The 19,594-nt window shown below is 38.6% G+C and overlaps 1 protein-coding gene across 2 annotated transcripts in view; it reads right to left on the reverse strand.

Moving 5' to 3' along the window:
• Positions 1-895: 895 nt before the first annotated feature.
• The window catches only part of LOC122731086 (alcohol dehydrogenase E chain-like), a 29,990-nt gene continuing 11,291 nt past the window's right edge, over positions 896-19,594 (reverse strand). For both annotated transcript variants that reach the window (XM_043970937.1, XM_043970936.1), the window contains 6 exons: positions 17,491-17,578; positions 17,163-17,382; positions 16,103-16,363; positions 11,816-11,951; positions 7,226-7,364; positions 896-1,383 (listed from right to left, as the gene is read on the reverse strand). In XM_043970937.1, the coding sequence (XP_043826872.1) occupies positions 1,359-1,383; positions 7,226-7,364; positions 11,816-11,951; positions 16,103-16,363; positions 17,163-17,382; positions 17,491-17,578 (869 nt within the window). In that variant the 3' untranslated portion in view covers positions 896-1,358. The remainder of the gene's footprint in view (positions 1,384-7,225; positions 7,365-11,815; positions 11,952-16,102; positions 16,364-17,162; positions 17,383-17,490; positions 17,579-19,594) is intronic.

Below are 19,594 nucleotides of genomic sequence, written 5' to 3' on the forward strand. Positions count from 1 at the left end.
TACCTTTTCCCCACTTCGATCTTGTAGATTCTCTAATTTCCTTTACAAAATAACTCAGGTGCCCCTTTTTATATGAGGCCTTTCCTGATGCCTCCCCCAATTAGTATTCTTTTTGAATTTATTTTAGATTTCTTTGTATTTACATACTCATATATGTTTTGATCACCCTTGGCAGAATGTAAGCTCCTTGAATAGCAGGGACTGTATATTTTCTTTTGTATATCTGATGTCTGGTGCAATGTCTTGTAAAGAGCATTTACTTATTTTTTTTGTGGGTCAATGAGGGTTAAGTGGCTTGCTTAGGTTCACACAGCTAGTAAGTGTCAAGTGTCTAGGGCCGGATTTGAACTCAGGACCTCCTGAATCCAGGACCAGAGCTTTATCCATTGTACCACCTAGCTGCCCCCGCACTGTCTTGTAAATAGCAAGTGTTTAATAAAATCTTAATAAATATTGATTGAATCAAATTATACTAAGCTGATTCTTTCTATGGTATCTTTTTTTTTTTTTTTTTGGTGAGGCAATTGGGGTTAAGTGACTTGCCCAGGGTCAAACAGCTAATAAGTGTTAAGTGTCTGAGGCCAGATTTGAACTCAGGTCCTCCTGACTCCAGGGCTGGTGCTCTATCTACTGTGCCACCTTTCTATAGCATCTTGAGTTGCACGACTCACTGAACCATGAATCATGTCTCATTTTTATTCATATTCAGTTAATAAGAATTTACTTTTGTCTATAAATAGTAAAGCCCCTTTGAATATACTTTCAGTAATATTCTATCTGTATCATTTTATAGCCCTTCAAATATCCTATGTTGCATGGTAACTTGTGTTCAGTTAAAAAGGATGAACCCAATTTTTTTTTTGGTAAGAGGAGGCACAAAGGAAACAAGAATCTATTTTCATTCAACAAGTTATATTTTATGTACTGAAATCTTCTGAATGGATCCCCAAACATTTGCTGAGAAGAAAAAGGGAAAAGACTGAGAGGCAGGAAGCTGGAAGCATAATGTCCCATTATGGAGGAAGGAGCATGGATAATGATGGTTCCTTGCCCCTTGACTGAAAGTTGGTGGTTGTCTAATATCCAATACTTAACAGTGATCAAACTGAAAAGTATGCCCTTCTATCCACCTCCTAGTTGGCTTTTGTCATTTCCTTTCACTCTAACATGATTTTGAGACACTGTCTTAAAAATCTTTCATCTCAATCACTAATCTGTTTGGTGCAGGCGTCCATCAGTCAACCTGCTGATTAAATTACTGAAAGCTTTTATTGATGCTCTGCTACTCTGCAGTAGTAAATAGAATGCTGGCAAAATGGAACAAAAAGAGGCTTCCAGATGGGGCTCTGTGATTGGTCTCACATTATCAGAACAGTGCGAATGCTGAAATGAAAAAATGAGAAGTGTGTGTTAGTTCATAATTCAGGCGATCTGTTCTGACCCCAGCTTCCATGTATCTAAACGCCAACTTGGTCTTCATAGCTTTTCTAATGCCGCCTTTTATCACCCATGGACAAACCAGGCTTTTGTCAGGATTAGGGGGGAACAAAATCACGCATCTGTTCCATCTTTTCCATCAAATCTAGAAGGCAGATTTAATTTAGCTTCTCCTTTTCTCTATGCCCATCATCACCATTTATTAAGAGCCTGAGTACTTGACACTTTACCAGGCATGAGGGCCAGAGAGTAATATATGTAGTAACAAGATAACAGGGAGCTTATGGAAGCCCAAGCCCATGCTCTTATATATCAACAATTCCTTCACAGAAATTCTTGGATAGGTAAGGAAGGTAGAAAAGAAAGTTGGTTTATTTGAATTCCAAGAGCCTCTTAGGAAGGGGATGTATTGAGTATTTAATGTCTATTTTTTTTTTTTGGTGGGGTAATGAGGGTTAAGTGACCTGCTCAGGGTCACACAGCTAGTAAGTGTCAAGTGTCTGAGGCTGGACCTGAACTCAGGTCCTCCTGAATCCAGGGCTGTTGCTTTATCCACTGTGCCACCTAGCTTCCCTGAGTATTTAATTTCAAACTGGCATTTTGTATCTTTTCCCTTTCCAATCTCCTCTGTTGTGAATAACAATGGACACTTTTGGAATAAGCAATTATCATATCTCAAAAAATAAAAGTTACTCATTTTTCAAATTTCCATTTGATATATTAAATTATATTTGACTTTATTAAGCACCAGCATGGTGCTTAATATACACCATTGTATTCTGGGATTTTTCTAAATGATATTATATATAGAAACCCTTGGTGTAGCAAAATTTATTTTGTTCTTTTCTTCCAATGAGTAATATCAGAGAATAAATCATTTCTCTGAAGAGCAGATTAGTTGGGGTGGGGAGAAGAGTGTGGAGAGGATCAATAAAGAGGGCAAATTTTTATTTTTCTTAGACCTTATTTGCCTATACTGTAGGCACCACTACATATCCATTCATTGCTGCATGAAAAAATACTCTGTAATATAAGGTCAAGGGCATTTTTGTTCACATTTACCTACTTACTTAAAAATCATCCATTCAAAATCATTTTACTTGCCAATTTACTTCTCTACATCAAAATTCATTAGTTTTAGTATCTACTAGAACTAAAGGGGTGCCAACACCTGTAAATTATAGTACTCCTGACAAAAGATGGCTCAAATTTCCAAATCATCTAGAGGGAATTCATAGTTAAAGCCAAAGCTAAGGGAAGCTAGGTGGTATAGTGGATAGAGCACTGGCCCTGGATTCAGGAGGACCAGAGTTCAGGTCCAGCCTCAGACACTTGATACTTACTAGCTGTGTGACCCTGGGCAAGTCACTTAACCCCAATTGCCTCACCAAAAAAACAAACAAAAACAAAACAAAGAAAAAGAAAAAGAAAAAAAAAACAAAGTCAAAGCAAGATATTCCTAGAATGGATGACTTGGGATTTTCAGATTTAGCACATGATTATAGTTCTAACTTTCAACAATGTCATTTAGATTTTGTTTCTTATGTCTATTAATTACATCCTATTTTCTTCTACCTGCTGCCTTGGGCTTTTGCCATATGACCTTAAACAAAATACCATGAAATTAATTTTTACAAAATTACTTAACTTTGGATTTTGGGGAACCCATAGACTACAGGTACCCAGCTTTGTAATTCCCCTTTGCCATCAGGTAATAGGAAATTCCATTATCTGTCAACATAATTTTGTCCTTTATGATTGAATCTTTTATTTTTGGTGGGGCAATGAGGGTTAAGTGACTTGCCCAGGGTCACACAGCTAATAAGTGTCAAGTGTCTGAGGCTGAATTTGAACTCAGGTCCTCCTAAATCCAGGGCCAGTGATTTATCCACTGGGTCACCTAACTGCCCCCGTGACTGACTCTTACAGACCTGCTACTATGCATATTTTATCTCCCCCAACTCTACTTAGATGGCCTTGTACCATTTCAATCAATTTGCCTTGTTGTCAGTTGGTGTAGGTTCTAGTCTCAGATATGATTATACTATTTGACCCTGAATAAGTCTCTTAAACTCCCTGAGTCTTATTTTTATCACCTAATTTTATATGTTCAAAGTCTTTCTTTCCCTACTCACTACTTCCCCACCATTAGACTGTAAGCTCTTTAAGAAGGCCTATGTCATTTCATCTTTGTGTTCCCAGCACCTGGGCCACCAAATAAATCTGTGGAATCAAAGCATTACGTTCTGAGTGTTTTCTAAGAATCTGGGAACAAAGATATTACAAAATAATATTACCTACGCCTATAAATGAAATTCTTAGAAGAGAAAGTTAGCATTAAAAAACAGTTGGACCTAAGCAGACCAACATAGTTTTTAGCACACTGTAGGGTGCTTTTTGTTGTTCAGTCATTTCAGTTCTGTCTCTTTGTGATCCCATTTGGGGTTTTCTTGGCAGAGATACTGGAATGGTTCATCATTTCTTTCTCCAGCTCATTTTACAGATGAGGACACTGAGGCAAACAGGGTTAAGTAACTCGCCCAGGGTCATATAGTTAGTAAGTGTCTGAGACCAGATTTGAACTCAGGAAGATGGATCTTTCTGATTTCAGGCCCTGCACTCTATCTACCACACCACCTAGTCCCAAACAGACCAGCACAGTTCTTAGCATGTAGTAGGTAGTTAATTAATACTTATTGAACTGAATTGAATTGGAAAAAGGCTGCTGATGGAGTTCCCAAGATTAGTTGACCAACCCCTATTGACATCAAAGCTAAACACTTTAATGGGTTCATGGAAAACTCAAACTAGTTTTAATTGTCTATCTTTCTATTTTTTTCCTACTCCTAACCCTACTCTTTGTCCTTTCCATTCCATTCCTCCATTCCCAAGTTTTATCCCAGGATATCACCTCTATTGTGACTTCACTCTTCTCCCTTCCCAAACCTGACCTCTTGGTGAGCTAATTCAACTCCATACTATCCTCTGTTTTCTCTCCCCTTTATTCTTTGTTGTTGTTGTTTTTTTGCAGGGCAAATGGGGGTTAAGTGACTTGCCCAGGGTCACACAGCTAGTAAGTGTCAAGTGTCTGAGGCTAGATTTGAATTCAGGTCCTCCTAAATCTGAGGCTGGAGCATAGGAAGGAAATAAGAGAGTAGAATGGTCAGAGATGGTTAGGTGAACATAAGGAAGTAGATATATGAAAGAGACATTGTAGAGAAAGAAACTATAAAGATTTGGTACTTCCTTATGTTCACCTAACCATCTCTGATTCTAGCCCTCATCACTTCTTCCCTGGACAATTACAAAAGCCTTTTTTTTTTTTGGTGAGGCAATTGGGGTTAAGTGACTTGCCCAGGGTCACACAGCTAGTAAGTGTCTGAGGCTGGATTTGAACTCAGGTACTCCTGACTCCAGGGCTGGTGCTCTATCCACTGCGCCACCTAGCTGCCCCCTACAAAAAGCCTTTTAAACTGGTATTTCTGCATTAAGTACCTCCTCACTCCAATCTGTCTTCCACATAGTTTACCAAGTGATTTTTTGTAAAGTGCAGGTCTGACCATTCTACTCTCTTATTTCCTTCCTACGCTCTTCAGGATCAAATGCAAAGTCTTTTCTTTGGCCTTTCAAATCTCTTCATACCCTGGCTCTTTCATCTCTTTCTTGTCTTCAACTACTTTCCACACAGTTTTTGAGCTATGAGAGAAATAATTATTAGTAGCCAGTTATGAGGGAGATCCAGTCTCTTTCCCTGTCCTATTTCCTTGTTTGAACCCTAGCCTTTGAAGGACATTACTGACCTCTGCTAAAAATTTACCCCACCTAGACCATTTTATTTAGGTGATTTCCTGCCTATTGTTTTCTACTCAGGTTTAGGTGGAATAAATTCTTTGATTCAATTGCCCAAGACTGGGGATTATTTGGAAGTAAATGACACGATCAAAGTCATGTCTTCAAGCCCCTCATTAAAATAGGTCCAGCTCTCATCAATATATTCATTCTCTTTCATTACTTGTTAACCAACCAGTGTTGATTACCACTCTCAGGAACACTCACTCTTTCAAGTGCATATAAACATTGACTTGGTTCTATGAGGGGGTCTTTGGCATTCAAGAGTGTCACTGATTCCCTTTATTAATAATATACTAGTCTTATTCATGAAATCATTAATTACCCAGAAATTATATCTCTTGAACTTTTTGTATGTCACAGCTAGACTATTCCCTGAACAGAACCCTAATCTCCCATCTCCATGCCTTTACACAGGCTATTCCCCAAACCTGGGATGCTCTTCTTTCCAATCTCCAACTTTTAGACTCTTTGGATTCATTCAAGAATCATCTCAAGTCTCTCCTCTTCCAGGAAGCTTCTCTTGGTCTTGCCAGCAGCTGGAACCATTCCCTCTAAGGTTATATTTTATTTTCTCGCATGCTCTTAGCTCAGTGTCTAGCACATAGTAGGTGCTTAACAAATGTTTACTGGCAGGCCGATATCCCTTTGACATTCTTTCCCGCCATCTCCTCCTCCTCTCCAGTAACTGATCATGAGTTGGCACTTTAAGTATGTTGGATTTATATATGTTTCCTCCCTCATTGAAATGCAAGCTCCTTGAAGGCAAGGACCACCATTGCCTTTTCTTTGTATCTCTAGCACTAAGAATGATGCCTGCCCCATGCTCGGTGATTGATTGATTCTACTTCACAGGATAATAGCTCTGGAGCTATCAAGTCCAACCCCTTCATTTGACACATGAGGAAACTGAGGCCCAGAGAGTTAAAGAGGCTTGCTCAAGGTCACTCAGGGAATAACAAGGGCAGGATTTGAGCCCAGCATCTGAAGTGATTCTTACCCCAAAGCCAATGAAAATTCCCAAGACTCCTTCTACTGTACCACAATTTCATTTTACTTGCAATTTCTAAACAACTCATGATTTTGAGTCCTTTTTTTCTTTTAAAGAACAGTGACTGTTCAAGATAGCTATGGTTGGGCTCTGACATAAAAAAAGAGGCCAAGGAAGGTTATCTAACATTCATTTATTCCCTTTGGTACGGTCTAAAATATCCTTTCATTAAAATTAATTTTGGGGCAGCTAGGTGGCATAGAGCATCTGGCCTGGAGTCAGGAAGATCTGAGTTAAAATCCTGCCTCAGACACTTATTAGCTGTGTGACCCTGGGAAAGTCACTTAACCCTGTTTGCCTCAGTTTCCTCATCTGTCAAATGAGCTGGAGAAGGAAATGGCAAACTACTTCGATATCTTTGCCAAGAAATCCCCAAATGGGAGGAAGAAAGAGAATTTGGAACATAAAGTTTTTTTTATTTTTTAATTTTTTTGGTGAAGTAATTGGGGTTGAGTGACTTGCCCAGAGTCACACAGCTAGTAATTGTTAAGTGTCTGAGGCTGGATTTGAACTCAGGTCCTCCTGAATCCAGGGCCGGTGCTCTATCTGCTGTGCCACCTAGCTGCCCCGGAACATAAAGTTTTAAAAATCGATGTTACAATTTGTTTTTACATGTAAGGTGGGGGAAAATTCGAAATAAATAGAATTAAAAAGACAAAAAAAGAAAAACCCAAATGGGCTCACAAAAAGATGGACAAGACTGAAATGACTGAACAAAAGTTAGTTTGTTGAGGTGCAGAGTTTCACTGTCTTTGTGCCCTCCACCTAAATCCCTTAGCCACCTCTTTGCTGAGGGACTATCCCACTGAAAACAGAAGGCAATTTGTGAGGATGCTACTTGCCAAATTTCTCAGCAGAAAAACAAAAGGACATAAATTAAAATCTTACCTCTTTCCTGAGCGCAGCATGTCAAATCCTTCATTGATCTTATCTAAACTAGAAACATTTGTTATTAATGGGTCCAGTTTAAATTTCTTGGCTATAACATCAGAGACAAGCTTGGGAATATCATCTTTGCTTTTAAAACCTGAAAAATACAAACAGGACACCATTATTTGATTCAGATAAAAAATGTGTATGTAGATGTAAAAGTGACAGCTTGTAAAATTAGTTTTTTCACTTTCATTACATAAGAAAGGTGAACTAGTGCCTTTAAGCTCCCCTCAAGGTGACAGAACAGTTTTTTTTCTGAGAGAAAATCAGTTTCCTTTGGAAAATCAGTTTCCTTTGCATAACATACATGTAGAAAGTCAGGAAATGGATTATTAGATTAAAACAATAAAGGCAACTATAGAGTGTTTTGTCCTGAATGTCAAATTTCTCTAGATAGGTTATAGAGTCTACTTATGGGTCAGTTGCACACAGTAGGCATCTATCTCATGGAGTGTCTTGGATAAGAAGTTAAGGATCATAGGGCAGAAGTTTTGTATTCCTCATTGCTGTCCATTAGAGACAAGGGCTACGCAAGAGAAATTTTGCTTCGGAAAATGAATGACTGCCTAGTAAGGTATCTTAGAATGGAATTTGGATTTTGAGACTATAGCCTAAAAGATAGTGATGACAAACTCCTTGACAGTGCCCAAAGGCAAAGAAGTGGTGTGTTATATATATCATTGAGACCAGTCACAATGAAACCTATGACTCTAAAGTAGCTAAAGTAGCTCTGGAGAATTAGGTTAGGTCAAGGGGCAGGATAAATCTACGGTATTATTTGATTTTAAGAAAGCATACTCAGGGGCACAGTGGATAGAGTACCAGCCCTGGATTCAGGAGGACCTGAGTTCAAATCTGACATCAGACACTTGACACTTACTAGGTGTGTGACCCTGGGCAAGTCACTTAACCCCAATTGCCTTGCCCCCGCCCCAACTCCCCAAAACACAAAAAGAAGGCGTACTCATGTGAGGAAGTCCAAGAACTAGAATGGGGATCATGGCAGAGATCATTTAGGCAAGAGGAGGGAGGGTAGGAGAGGGCAGGGAATAAAACATTTATTGAGCCCTTACCATGTGCCATATGCCAAGATCAGTGCTTAAGCACCAAGATCAATGGAGGGATAAACATAAACAATTTTGTCACCTGAGTACATTGTCAGAAAGATTAAATAGATAAGTAGTTCAGGAACAGAAGCGTGGTATAGTCGTGATGGAGGACTTCAATTATCCAGACGTTTGATAGTGACCTCTCTCTTTATCAAGAGCAATGTAAATCTTACCCAGGAGAAAATTTTTAATGTGAGCCATCTGTGATGATAATGATTGCTACTCCAAATTTCTTTTGGTGACAACACAGACATAATATGCTTTGCCTAAAGAGCAAAGAATTCACCAATACTGTTGGTTTGTTAACTATCTTATATTCTAAGCCTCTCTGAAGAAAGTAAACATTTTACTTTTTGAAGTAGTTGCTCAATTCTTTGGCCATTTTATATAATGGATTTTTAAAAAATTGCTTAAAATGCTCTCACCAGCCTTTACCTCCAGGCCATTCAGCCAGGCTGTGATCAGCTTCCAAATCCTCTGAATACTTTGGTCTGCAGGAAATCTCATCTTCCCTCAGATAGAGTCTCCAGTGGGATTTGGAAGCCATAATGAGATGGCCCCCAACTAAAAGAGTTGAAGTCTCTGATATCTTGATGTCCTTGAAGTGTCTTGCTTTTGGTAATGAGATATATTCTAGAGGCTGTTAGTTGATTAATTTGTTTTTTTTGGTGGGGCAATAGGGGTTAAGTGACTTGCCCAGGGTCACACAGCTAGTAAGTGTCAAGTGTCTGAGGCTGGATTTGAACTCAGGTCCTCCTGAATCCAGGGCCAGTGCTTTATCCACTGCACCACCTAGCTGGCCCCTAGTTGATTAATTTGGACACTAAAAGCATTCCACACACAAAAAATAAATAAATAAATAAATCAGTTTTCATGAAGAAGCCTCATTTTCATAATCTGGCCCAGTTTGTATGACAAAATCTATTGTTCACAGTTTTTTTTTCTCCTTTATTCTCCATTATATTCTTTAAGAAACTGACTTATTCCAGTAGTTGACTTTTTCCTGCCTCAATAACAATTTCATCCTTCAAAGGATGCAGGATGGTCATGCATAATGGCAAATGCCTGTAGTTCCTGTTCCTGGGGAGGCTAAAGCTGGTGGATCACTGAAGGTCAGTCAGGAATTTTAAGCTACAGGTCTGCTAACCACATGTCCAGTTTAGTACGAATATGATGAGCACCCATGAACAGAAGGCCACTAAGGCTTCCACGGAAGGAAGAGCTGGCTCAGATCATTAACACAGAGCAGGTTAAAACGTCTGTATGTATTAATATTAGGATCATATCTGTGAGTGACCACTGTATTTTCAGCTTGGGTGAGATAGGGAGGCTCAGTCTCAAAAAATCACATGGGAGGGGGCAGCTAGGTGGTGCAGTGGATAAAGCACCAGTCCTGGATTTGGGAGGGCCTGAGTTCAAATCTGGTCTCAGACACTTGACACTAGCTGTGTGACCCTGGGCAAGTCACTTAACCCTCATTGCCCTGCAAAAAACAAAAACAAAAACAAACTAACAAGCAAAAAATCAAATGGGAGAGCCAAAAGAGGGAAAATTGGATTCTGGATCTGAATCTCACTGTTGTTGAGGAATTAGTTGCCAGAGTGGAAATGATGGTAAAACGGTGGGAAAGTGCCCACTTCCATGTATAATTTATAGTAGAAAATGAGAAAAAAGTTGGGCGTAGTTGGACATGTACCACAGATATTTTGGAAAACAGATTTCAAAGTGTTCATATGAAGAAATGGTAGAATATTATGGACCAAAATCTTTCAGTGGAAGTCAGCCCTGTAGGGAATGGAAACTTGACAGTGAAATTCTGAAGACACAAAGGGAAATAATACTGATGAGGAGAAAAAATGGTTGTCTGAAGAGATTGGTGTCTGATGCACAGGGTCTCATCAAACTTATCAACCAACTCTGAATATCAAAAGAGAAGTATTACAGTGAGTTTCTCTTATGAAGGCCTCATTTCTGAAATATATAGGGAACAGAGCCAAATTTTTAGAAATAACAACCCTTCCTCAATTGAGAAATGGTCAAATTATAGAATAGGCAATTTTCTGAAGAAATCAAAGCAATCAATAGTCACATGAAAAAATGCTCTGAATCACTATTCATTCAAGAAATGCAAATTAAAACAACTTTAAGGTTCTATTTCACTCCTATCAAATTGGCGAACAAGACAGAAAAGGAAAATGATAAATGCTGGAGGGAGGACATGTGGAAAAATTGGTGTACTAATGCACTGTTGGTGGAGGAGTGGACCATTCTAGAGAACAATTTGGAATTATGTCCAAGGGCTATAAAACTGTGGATACTCTTTGACCTAGCAAAGACCACTACTAGGTGTGTATCCCAAAGAAATTAAAGAAAAGGGAAAGTGACCTATTTATACAATAATATTTGTGCTGCTCTTTTCTGTGGTAGCAGAGAATTAGAAATTGAAAGGATGCCTCTCCATTGGGGAATAGCTGAACAAGTTGTGGCTAATTGTAATGATTTACTAGTGTGCAGTAAGGAATGACAAGAAGCATGGTTTCAGAAAAACCTGGGAACACTTACATTCACTGATGCAAAGTGAAAAGAGCAGGACCAGGAGAACATTGTACATAGTAATAGCAATATTGTAATGATGATCAATTCTGAAAGACTTAGCTACTCAGATCTAGAAAATATTGTTTTCCTTTTAAGAATGGGAACATGGGGCAGCTAGGTGGTGCAGTGGATAGAGCACCAGCCCTGGATTCAGGAGGACCTGAGTTCAAATCCAGCCTCAGACACTTAACACTTACTAGCTGTGTGACCCTGGGCAAGTCACTCAACCCCAATTACCTCACCAAAAAACCAAAACCAAAACCAAAACCAAAACAAAACAAAAACACAAGAATGGGAATGTTTAGGGGCCAGCTAGGTGGTGCAGTGGATAAAGCACCAGCCTCAGATTCAGGAGGACCTGAGTTCAAATCTGGCCTCAGACACTTGACACTTACTAGCTGTGTGACCCTGGACAAGTCACTTAACCCTCATTGCCCTGCAAAAAAACAAAGAATGGGAACTTTTTTAGGGCAAGGACTGTTTTTCCCTTTCTTTGTAGCCCTGTCAGTTAGCAAGGTGCCTGGCACATAGCAAGCGTTTTAAAAATGCTTATTAGCTGACTGACTAAAACAATTTGAAATATATTCTGGGAACAGTGACTGGCACACAATTAGGCACTTCATAAATGTTTGTTGAATTGACTTGAACCTCATACAATGATGTCAACATCTTGGTCACTTTGAAATGATAGATCTAGTCAGAGGCAAAGAACAAAAACAAAAACACAACCCCCTCCAAACTAATATTATTAGCAATATTTAAAAAACTAGACTTTTTAGTTGTGAAAAGTCACATGCTTGAGTTTTTAACAGATACTCTCTCCTCATGCCAAGTTACATACCTCCAAAAATAGCTCCTTTCCAGGTGCGCCCGGTCAAAAGTAGCATAGGGTTGACTGACAGATTTTGGGCATTAGGAGGGACACCCACAATGACAGAAACTCCATAAGCATTATTGCAAGATTGAAGGGCAGCTGTCTGGGATGAAACACATACACACAGATCATAAATTGGAGACGAACAAAATTAGTCTCTGATTGTTGCTATCCATGGGACTATAATGAAGAGCTACAAAACAATGGCCTAACTAGGTTGTAAGTTGCTTCATTATATTCACTAAAGAGAATCTCCCTATTACAAATCCTATTTAAAAGCCTAATTTCTTTTCCTGAAATCAGTACATCCTAGAAAACCTCCAAAATCTGGCTACCAAACACTCTGGGACAAAGTGACACATAGAGAAGGTGCTTTGAAAAATGCTTGAGCTTTCACTCAGAAAGAAGAAAGGAGTTGCTTAGTCTTCTCTTAATTAGTTGACAAAGCAAGTAGTTAATTTATTTTTTTTAGTGAGGCAGTTGGGGTTAAGTGACTTGCCCAGGGTCACACAGCTAGTAAGTGTCAAGTGTCTGAGGCCGGATTTGAACTCAGGTCCTCCTGAATCCAGGGCCGGTGCTCTATTCACTGTGCCATCTAGCTGCCCCACAAGTAGTTATTTTCAAAGAGGAATAAATTTAGTCCTTCATATAACCAACTACAATGTCTCACCAAAAAGTAAGTAGACTGGAAGAATGTGGAGGCAGGAGATCTCTGGGTCTCTGTCCCTGACTGGACCTTCATTAGCTGTTTGATTATGGGGAAATCAATGAAGTACTCTGAGATTCAATTTCTTCACTTGTAAAATCAGGATATTAATGCTTTACTACCTCATGAGGTTGTTTTCAACCTTAAAATACTATATACATTTCAGTATTTATTATTATCATTATTATTATTAGACACATAATATTATGGGCCATTAAACTGAGGCGCCAGTATTCACTTAAATTTTATTTGCTGTGTGTTTAGTTATTCTATTCTCTCCTCTCCAGTTTTTCTGGGCTTCTATGTCATTATTCATTTTTTTCTTTAAAGAATTCATATTTTTGTGCTACTTTTAGATATATCTTTTGTCTTGGACTTTTTTTTTGGCAGGGCAGTGTGGTTTAAGTGACTTGCCTAGGGTTACACAGCTAGTAAGTGTCAAGAGTTTGAGGCCATATTTGAACTCAGGTCGTCCTGAATCCAGGGCTGGTGCTTTATCCATTACACCACCTAGTTGCCCTGTCTTGGACTCTTCAAGTACCAAAAGGCTCTAGAGCTTCCCCTTTACAGATTATCCAGTTTTCTGAGTCTTTTCAGCTAAAACTTATTCAGCCCTCTCCTGGGGAGATGCTAGCATTGATTTGCAGGTTCCAGGTTATAAAGCAGCTTGAAAATTCATAGCTGTAGGGAAAACTGGTACCTTAAAAAAAGTCTCAAAGATAATCACACATGTGTAACCCATATTTGATTGCTTAGTGCCTCAGGGAGGGGGAGAGGAAGGAGGAAAGGAAGGCTAAAAATTGGAACTCAGAAATATAAATAAAAATGTTTATTGTGTTTTAAAAAGTCTCAAAGCCCAGGTAAATAAAGCAAGGACTATGGAAGAGATGGGAAAAAGAAAATCTAAAGTCTATTTGGTAACATCTGACTTCTTTCATTTCTCATCTTCCCAGTGATATGTTTTCTAAATAATGGTTGAAACTCAAGGCTTTTAGGGTTGTTGCTCTCTCATGATTATGTATCACATTAGCATAGCACTTCTTTCCTTACTGCATCTTTCTTAGGGATGGAATTCAAGTTGTCTCCATCTTATAGATAAGGAAACTGTGATGCAGAGAAGTCATGGGGTTTGCCCATGACTACTCAGCTAGTTATTATTACTTTTTCTTATTTAATATATTTCATTCTTCTCCAATTGCAAGTTAAAACAATTTTTAACATTCAGTTTTTTAAAGTTTTGAGTTCCAAATTTGTTCCTCCCTCCTTCCTTCCTCTCTTCCCTTCCCAAGACAGTAAGCAGATATAGGTTATACATGTCCAATCAGGCAAAACATTTCCATATTAGTCATTTTATATAGTTAGACTTAAATAAAACAAGAAAAAATGAAAGTGAAAAATACCATGCTTCAGTCTGTATTCAAACAATATCAGTTCTTTTTCTAATTAGTCTTTTGGAATTGTCTTGGATCATTGTGATGTTGAGAATTCAGCTAATTATTGTTATTATTATTATTAATTATTACTAACGGCAATAATAATTTAAGATTTAAGATTTGCAGAGCTCTTTACACATATTAAATCATTTGATCCTCACAACTTCTCTGTGGAGCACATGCTATTATTTTCCCAATTTTACAGATGAAGAAACTGAGGTAGAGAGAGGTTAAGTGATTTTCCTAGAGTCCTCTCTTCCAGAGTGAGTTTCTGAGGCAGGATTTGAAGTCAGATCTTCCAATTTGTGTCCAGTACTTTACTCACTGCATCACCTAGTGGACCTTGCATAAGAACAGGGATTCAAGCTGTGGCCCTCTTACTCTAAAGACCAAATTCTGTAGGCTCTTTGAGGATTGAGACTATTATATTTTTGTTTTTGTATTTCAAGTCCCCATCACCGTGACTAATAAATAGGAGGTGTTTAATAAGTGCTTGCTTTCTTGCTTGACAAAAATTCTGAGTTTTTCACTTGCAAGCAATATAATAAATTTTTTTCTGACACCTCAAGCCCTGTTGAGATTATATGCTATTCTACAGATATTTTATCTAGCTTTACTAAGAGGCAGCATAGTTGATAGAATAACTTTTTCCTGGCCCAAAGCCTGGCATAGTAAGAGAATCAAGCTGGGAATGACAATTACGGCTACTTGAAGGAACTCCTACAACAACAGCAAATTAACCCTCACTTCTGTTTTATTGACCCATGCAATGAGCAGCATAATTCATTACTAAGTGTTTCTTGGCTATTTAAAATTTGGTGTACTGGTTAAAAATTTTCATTCTTTAAACAATGGTTTACAAGACAAGGTTAAGATGATTTAAATGACATTCTGGAGTTAGGAAGGACTGAGTTAAAAATTTAAACTTCAGACATTAGCTGTGGAACCCTCAGCAAGTCATTTCTCCCTCAGCTTCAGTGTTTACATCTGTAAAGTGGGTATAATAATAATAAACCTCCCCAATGACATCTTTTGCCTTAGTTCTTCTATAGAGTTCTTTATTTAGAATATGTTGCTGTCTGCTCATGCCCATCTTGAGTCTCCCCATTGCCTTTTTTTGTGAAACTCATTAATTCCTCAACAATTTTCCATCACCCAAACTGGCAGAATATTCTTATTCAAAAAGATTAGCTTTGTTTCTGGGAGAAGTTTGTGGTTATTAAAGAAGGAAACTGTGTGGTATTATTGTTATTAATATCACCAACTGTGTTTATTAGTAATATTATATATTTATATTATATCTAAATGTTATATCTCACTTAAACAAACATCTAGACATGCCATTACAGTCATCAAGGGAGTTGCAAGGAAAATAAACTTCTTCTGCCAGTATACATCAGCAATCATTCTGCATCCCATAGTCTTAGAAAATTACCTAGGGCTCTAAGATGTTAAGTTTTGCCCAGGATACCACATTCAGTATGTAACAGAGGCAAAGATTGAACCCATGTCATCCTGAGTCTGAGGTCTAACTCTATCCATTTTCCTTTGTTGCCACTTTCACATTTATATGGTACTTTAAGGTTTTCTTAAAACATTTCTCAAAACAATCTTATGAGATAGGTTATACATGCATCATTATTCCCACTTTACAGATGAGGTCACTGAGTCTTAGAGAAGTGACTTTCCCATGGTGTCAGAGGTGGTGAATATCAGAGCTGGGATTTGAACCCAGGTATCCCAACTTTAAGTCTAAAGTTCTTTGCACTACATTGCAAATGCATTTTCTTTCAAGTCTCTGGATTGCCTAGGCCAGTGCTCTTTCCAGTATGTGATGATGAATTATGAAGCTTAATTCTTCATGAGGTTAATTTATTTGATTAATCCAAATCCCCAGCCCTGGCTATCTTCCCCCTTTTCAAATGAAGAAGAATGCCAGAAATTAAAAAAACAACAACAACAACAAACATTGCTTGGATTTAGGTACTGTCTGTATACCCAGAAGGCAAACTCTGAATGATGTAGATGATTCTAACACTGGCCCTTTGGGTTTGCACTAACACCCTGGCCTTAGATCACAGGTGTGTAAATCTCAGAGTACCATGAAATATTTACCATTGTATCCAGACGTCCAATGACTTCAAATGAAAAATCAACGCCATTCTTGGTCATTTCAACCAGAACATCTTCGATGGGTTTTTGGTAGTCCAGAGGGTTAATGCATTCAGTAGCACCCACCTCTTTGGCCTTTGAAAATTTTTCCTTGTTAATGTCCACCCCAATGATCCGGGAAGCTCCAGCTGACTTGCAGCCAATGATCACTGACAAGCCAACGCCTCCCAGGCCAAAGACCACACAAGTAGAGCCAGGGGTGACCTGTTTTGTCAGAAAACATGAGAACTTGTTAAATGATGGTATTGGATTTACTAGCTGTCCCTACCTCCTTTGCTCTTATCTGAACTCTCTTGTAATGTAAACTGGTGTCAGAAGTTGGGGATGAAAATTGCATTGTAGATATTAACTTTTTGGAGAAAGAAAGGGAATGTAGGGGGGGCAGGGAGAAAAGTGCTTTGGAGGAGGGGTACATGGGAATCTACTCAATATGGTGGTGGCCAGATGCCTAGGAAATGTAGGTTACAAGAGTTCAGCGGTTGAGGGAACTTGGCTTTCACATCTCCCAGGATCTAAAGCAATGGATTGCTATGGAATTTCAACTGTAGTGTACAATATTACCCTGTATGCTGCCCAGAGAGGGCAAGGAGGCCACACACTGAGTGTGTTCCTGCTAGTAGATGTTCTCATTCTCACCTTGTAAGTAACAATAAAGTTTGTTGAAGGTACCTCTTTAGGTAGGATGATGCTTTTTGTCTGGATTCCCTTGCTCTACAATCGAGTCCATTTTCATTTAAAAAAAATTTTTTTTTAATAAAAAATCTTAGACCCAAAGAGTGACTTGCCTAAAGTTACATAATTTGTTACACATAGGAGCCAGGATTCAAACACATGGTCTCAGTTGCCAAATCTAAGGCTCTTTGCATTAGTCTACTATGTTACCTTGGGAGAAAAGATTTCCTTCCTAGCTACTAGCCCAAGTCTCTAGTCTTTGTCTATGCATCTTGTCCATTGGAAGCTGATCTATTCACTGAACTGGACCGAAGCACACCCTTGTCCTTACCTTGGCAACTTTTACTGCAGAACCATAACCAGTAGTAAATCCGCAGCCAATTAGGCAAACTTTTTCCAGGGGAGAGGCTGGATCAATCTTTACAACTGAGATTTCATCTACCACTGTGTACTCAGTGAAGGTGCTTGTGCCAAGGAAATGATGAATTGGCTTCCCTCGGCAGGTAAATCTGATGGCTCCATTCCTCAAGGTGCCTTTAGAGGAAGTCAGGCTAATCAAGGAAAAACACACACACACACACACACATAGAGTGTCACGAGACATACAAACACAAAATACAATTTCAGTACCAACCCAAGGGAAAGTAATGGATACCTACTCATTTGCAGAGCATAAGTTGGCAACTGGGTGCTTACAAGCTTTGCATTGCTTACACTGTGGAGTAAAAAGTGGGATGACTTTGTCACCTATGGGGAAAAGAGAAAGCATTATTAAAATCCTAGAATTATAAGATTTTAGAATTTGACATTCGTCTTGTCTAAGCTTCTCATTTTATAGCTGAGGTAACTTGGAGGTAAAATTAGATTATGCTTTTAGAGACATATAAGCTCTGCATCCATTATCTCATTTGATACTCACAACAACCCTATGAGGAATGCTCTCATTTTGCAGATGGAGGAATTCAGATTCGATGAGGTAGAGTGGTTTATTTGGGGTTCCCAGATAGCAAGTTCCAAAAGGGTTCAAACCCAGGTCTTCTGATATCTATCTAGAACTCTTCCTACTGCCTCCTCAAATGCATAAACAAAAAGAGAACCTATAGGTAGTAACTTTATACCTTTGCAATGAGATATTTCCTCATCTCCCAAACTCCTAGTGTCTCTCTGCTTCTATGTATTTTTGTACATGTTGTATTCTGTGATAAAATATAATTGAGGACAGGGGTTGTTTTGCTTTGTCCTTGTATCCTCAAACCCTTGTATAGTACCTGATACTTAATAGTTGCTTAATAAATGTTTTTAGATTGATACGAGGCATATAGTGGAAAGAACACTGGCTTTGGAGTCAGAGATACCTGGTTCAAATCCCACCTCAGATGTTTACTATTTGTGTGACCTTGGACAAATTGCTTACCTTCCCTGGGCCTTGGTTTTCTCATCTGTAGAGCTGGTTGGCCTAAAAGGCTTCTGAGACCCCATCCAACTCTACAGCTCGGATTCTGTGATTGACTGATTGCATTGTATATATTGCATACATAGGCCTTTGGTGAGATTCATTGGAAGTAGATAGTGGCTGGTCAATATCATGTTAGTCTCTATAATTGCTCTGTTATTGCCAATTGGTCCAGCAAAGAACTAAAATATTTCAAAATTCCTCATGTGAATTTTTAACACATTGATCTTAGGATGGTTAGGGCTTTATAATTCTGCCAGATGTTGGATAGATATGGTATTTCATATTGTTTTGGGACAAATGGGAAATGAGAATTTTCAGTGCAAGAAAAAGCAGAATGTCTTAGTATTTTTCTCTGCGTTAATGCTTATATGTGGGGGCAGCTAGGTGGCACAGTGGATTGAGCACTGGCCCTGGATTCAGGAGGATCTGAGTTCAAATCCAGCCTCAGACACTTGACACTAGCTGTGTGACCCTGGGCAAGTCACTTAACCCTCATTGCCCTGCACCCCCCCGCCAAATGCTTATACGTAATATTATGTCAATATCATCTTTTGTTGGCTATCCTTAGTTTTTTATGAAGGGAATTTTTAAAATTGGGGATAATAATAGCATTGACCTCCCAGAGTTGTTGTGATGCTTGCTTTATATAAAAATTCATTTTCATGTCATCTCCCTATTAGATTGTAAGCTCCTTGAAGGAGGAACTAATTTTTGCCTCTTTTTGTATCCCTAGCACTTAGCATGGTACCTGATACAAAATGGGAACTTAATAACTGTTTCTTAAATAACCAGCATTCATATAGCACTTTAAGTGTTTTATCTGTGTTATCTTATTTGATACAGCAACCCTGTGAAGTGGGTGATATTATTGTCCCATTTTACAGATTTAGAAACTGAGTCAGGCAGAGGTTAAGTGACTTGCCCAGGATTACATGGCTAATAAATGTCTGAAGCAGGAGTTGAATGCAGGTCTTCCTGACTCCAGACTAAAGAGAAATCAAACATTTCAGAATGTGAAAATTTGAAACTTGGTTAATATGAGTATTATGGGTTTTCTGTAGTTTCATTATCTATTTCATCTTTTCTCTGTTTCCCAGTACCAAGGACAATGATTGACTATTCAATTAAAATGTGAATAAGGAAATATACTGCATATAATAGTGGCCACAATTGGAGCTTGCAGTTGTTACCATTCACCTTCAAAGAATTTTCACTATGTCCATCAAGGTGCAGTTATTTCTTTCTCATTGGGGCACCTTCTTGTGGTTGGGGATAATGCAAGCCTCACTGTTCATCTGGAAGCCACC

Source organism: Dromiciops gliroides, chromosome 6 (genome assembly GCF_019393635.1).
Source record: "Dromiciops gliroides isolate mDroGli1 chromosome 6, mDroGli1.pri, whole genome shotgun sequence".
Lineage (NCBI taxonomy): Eukaryota > Metazoa > Chordata > Mammalia > Microbiotheria > Microbiotheriidae > Dromiciops > Dromiciops gliroides.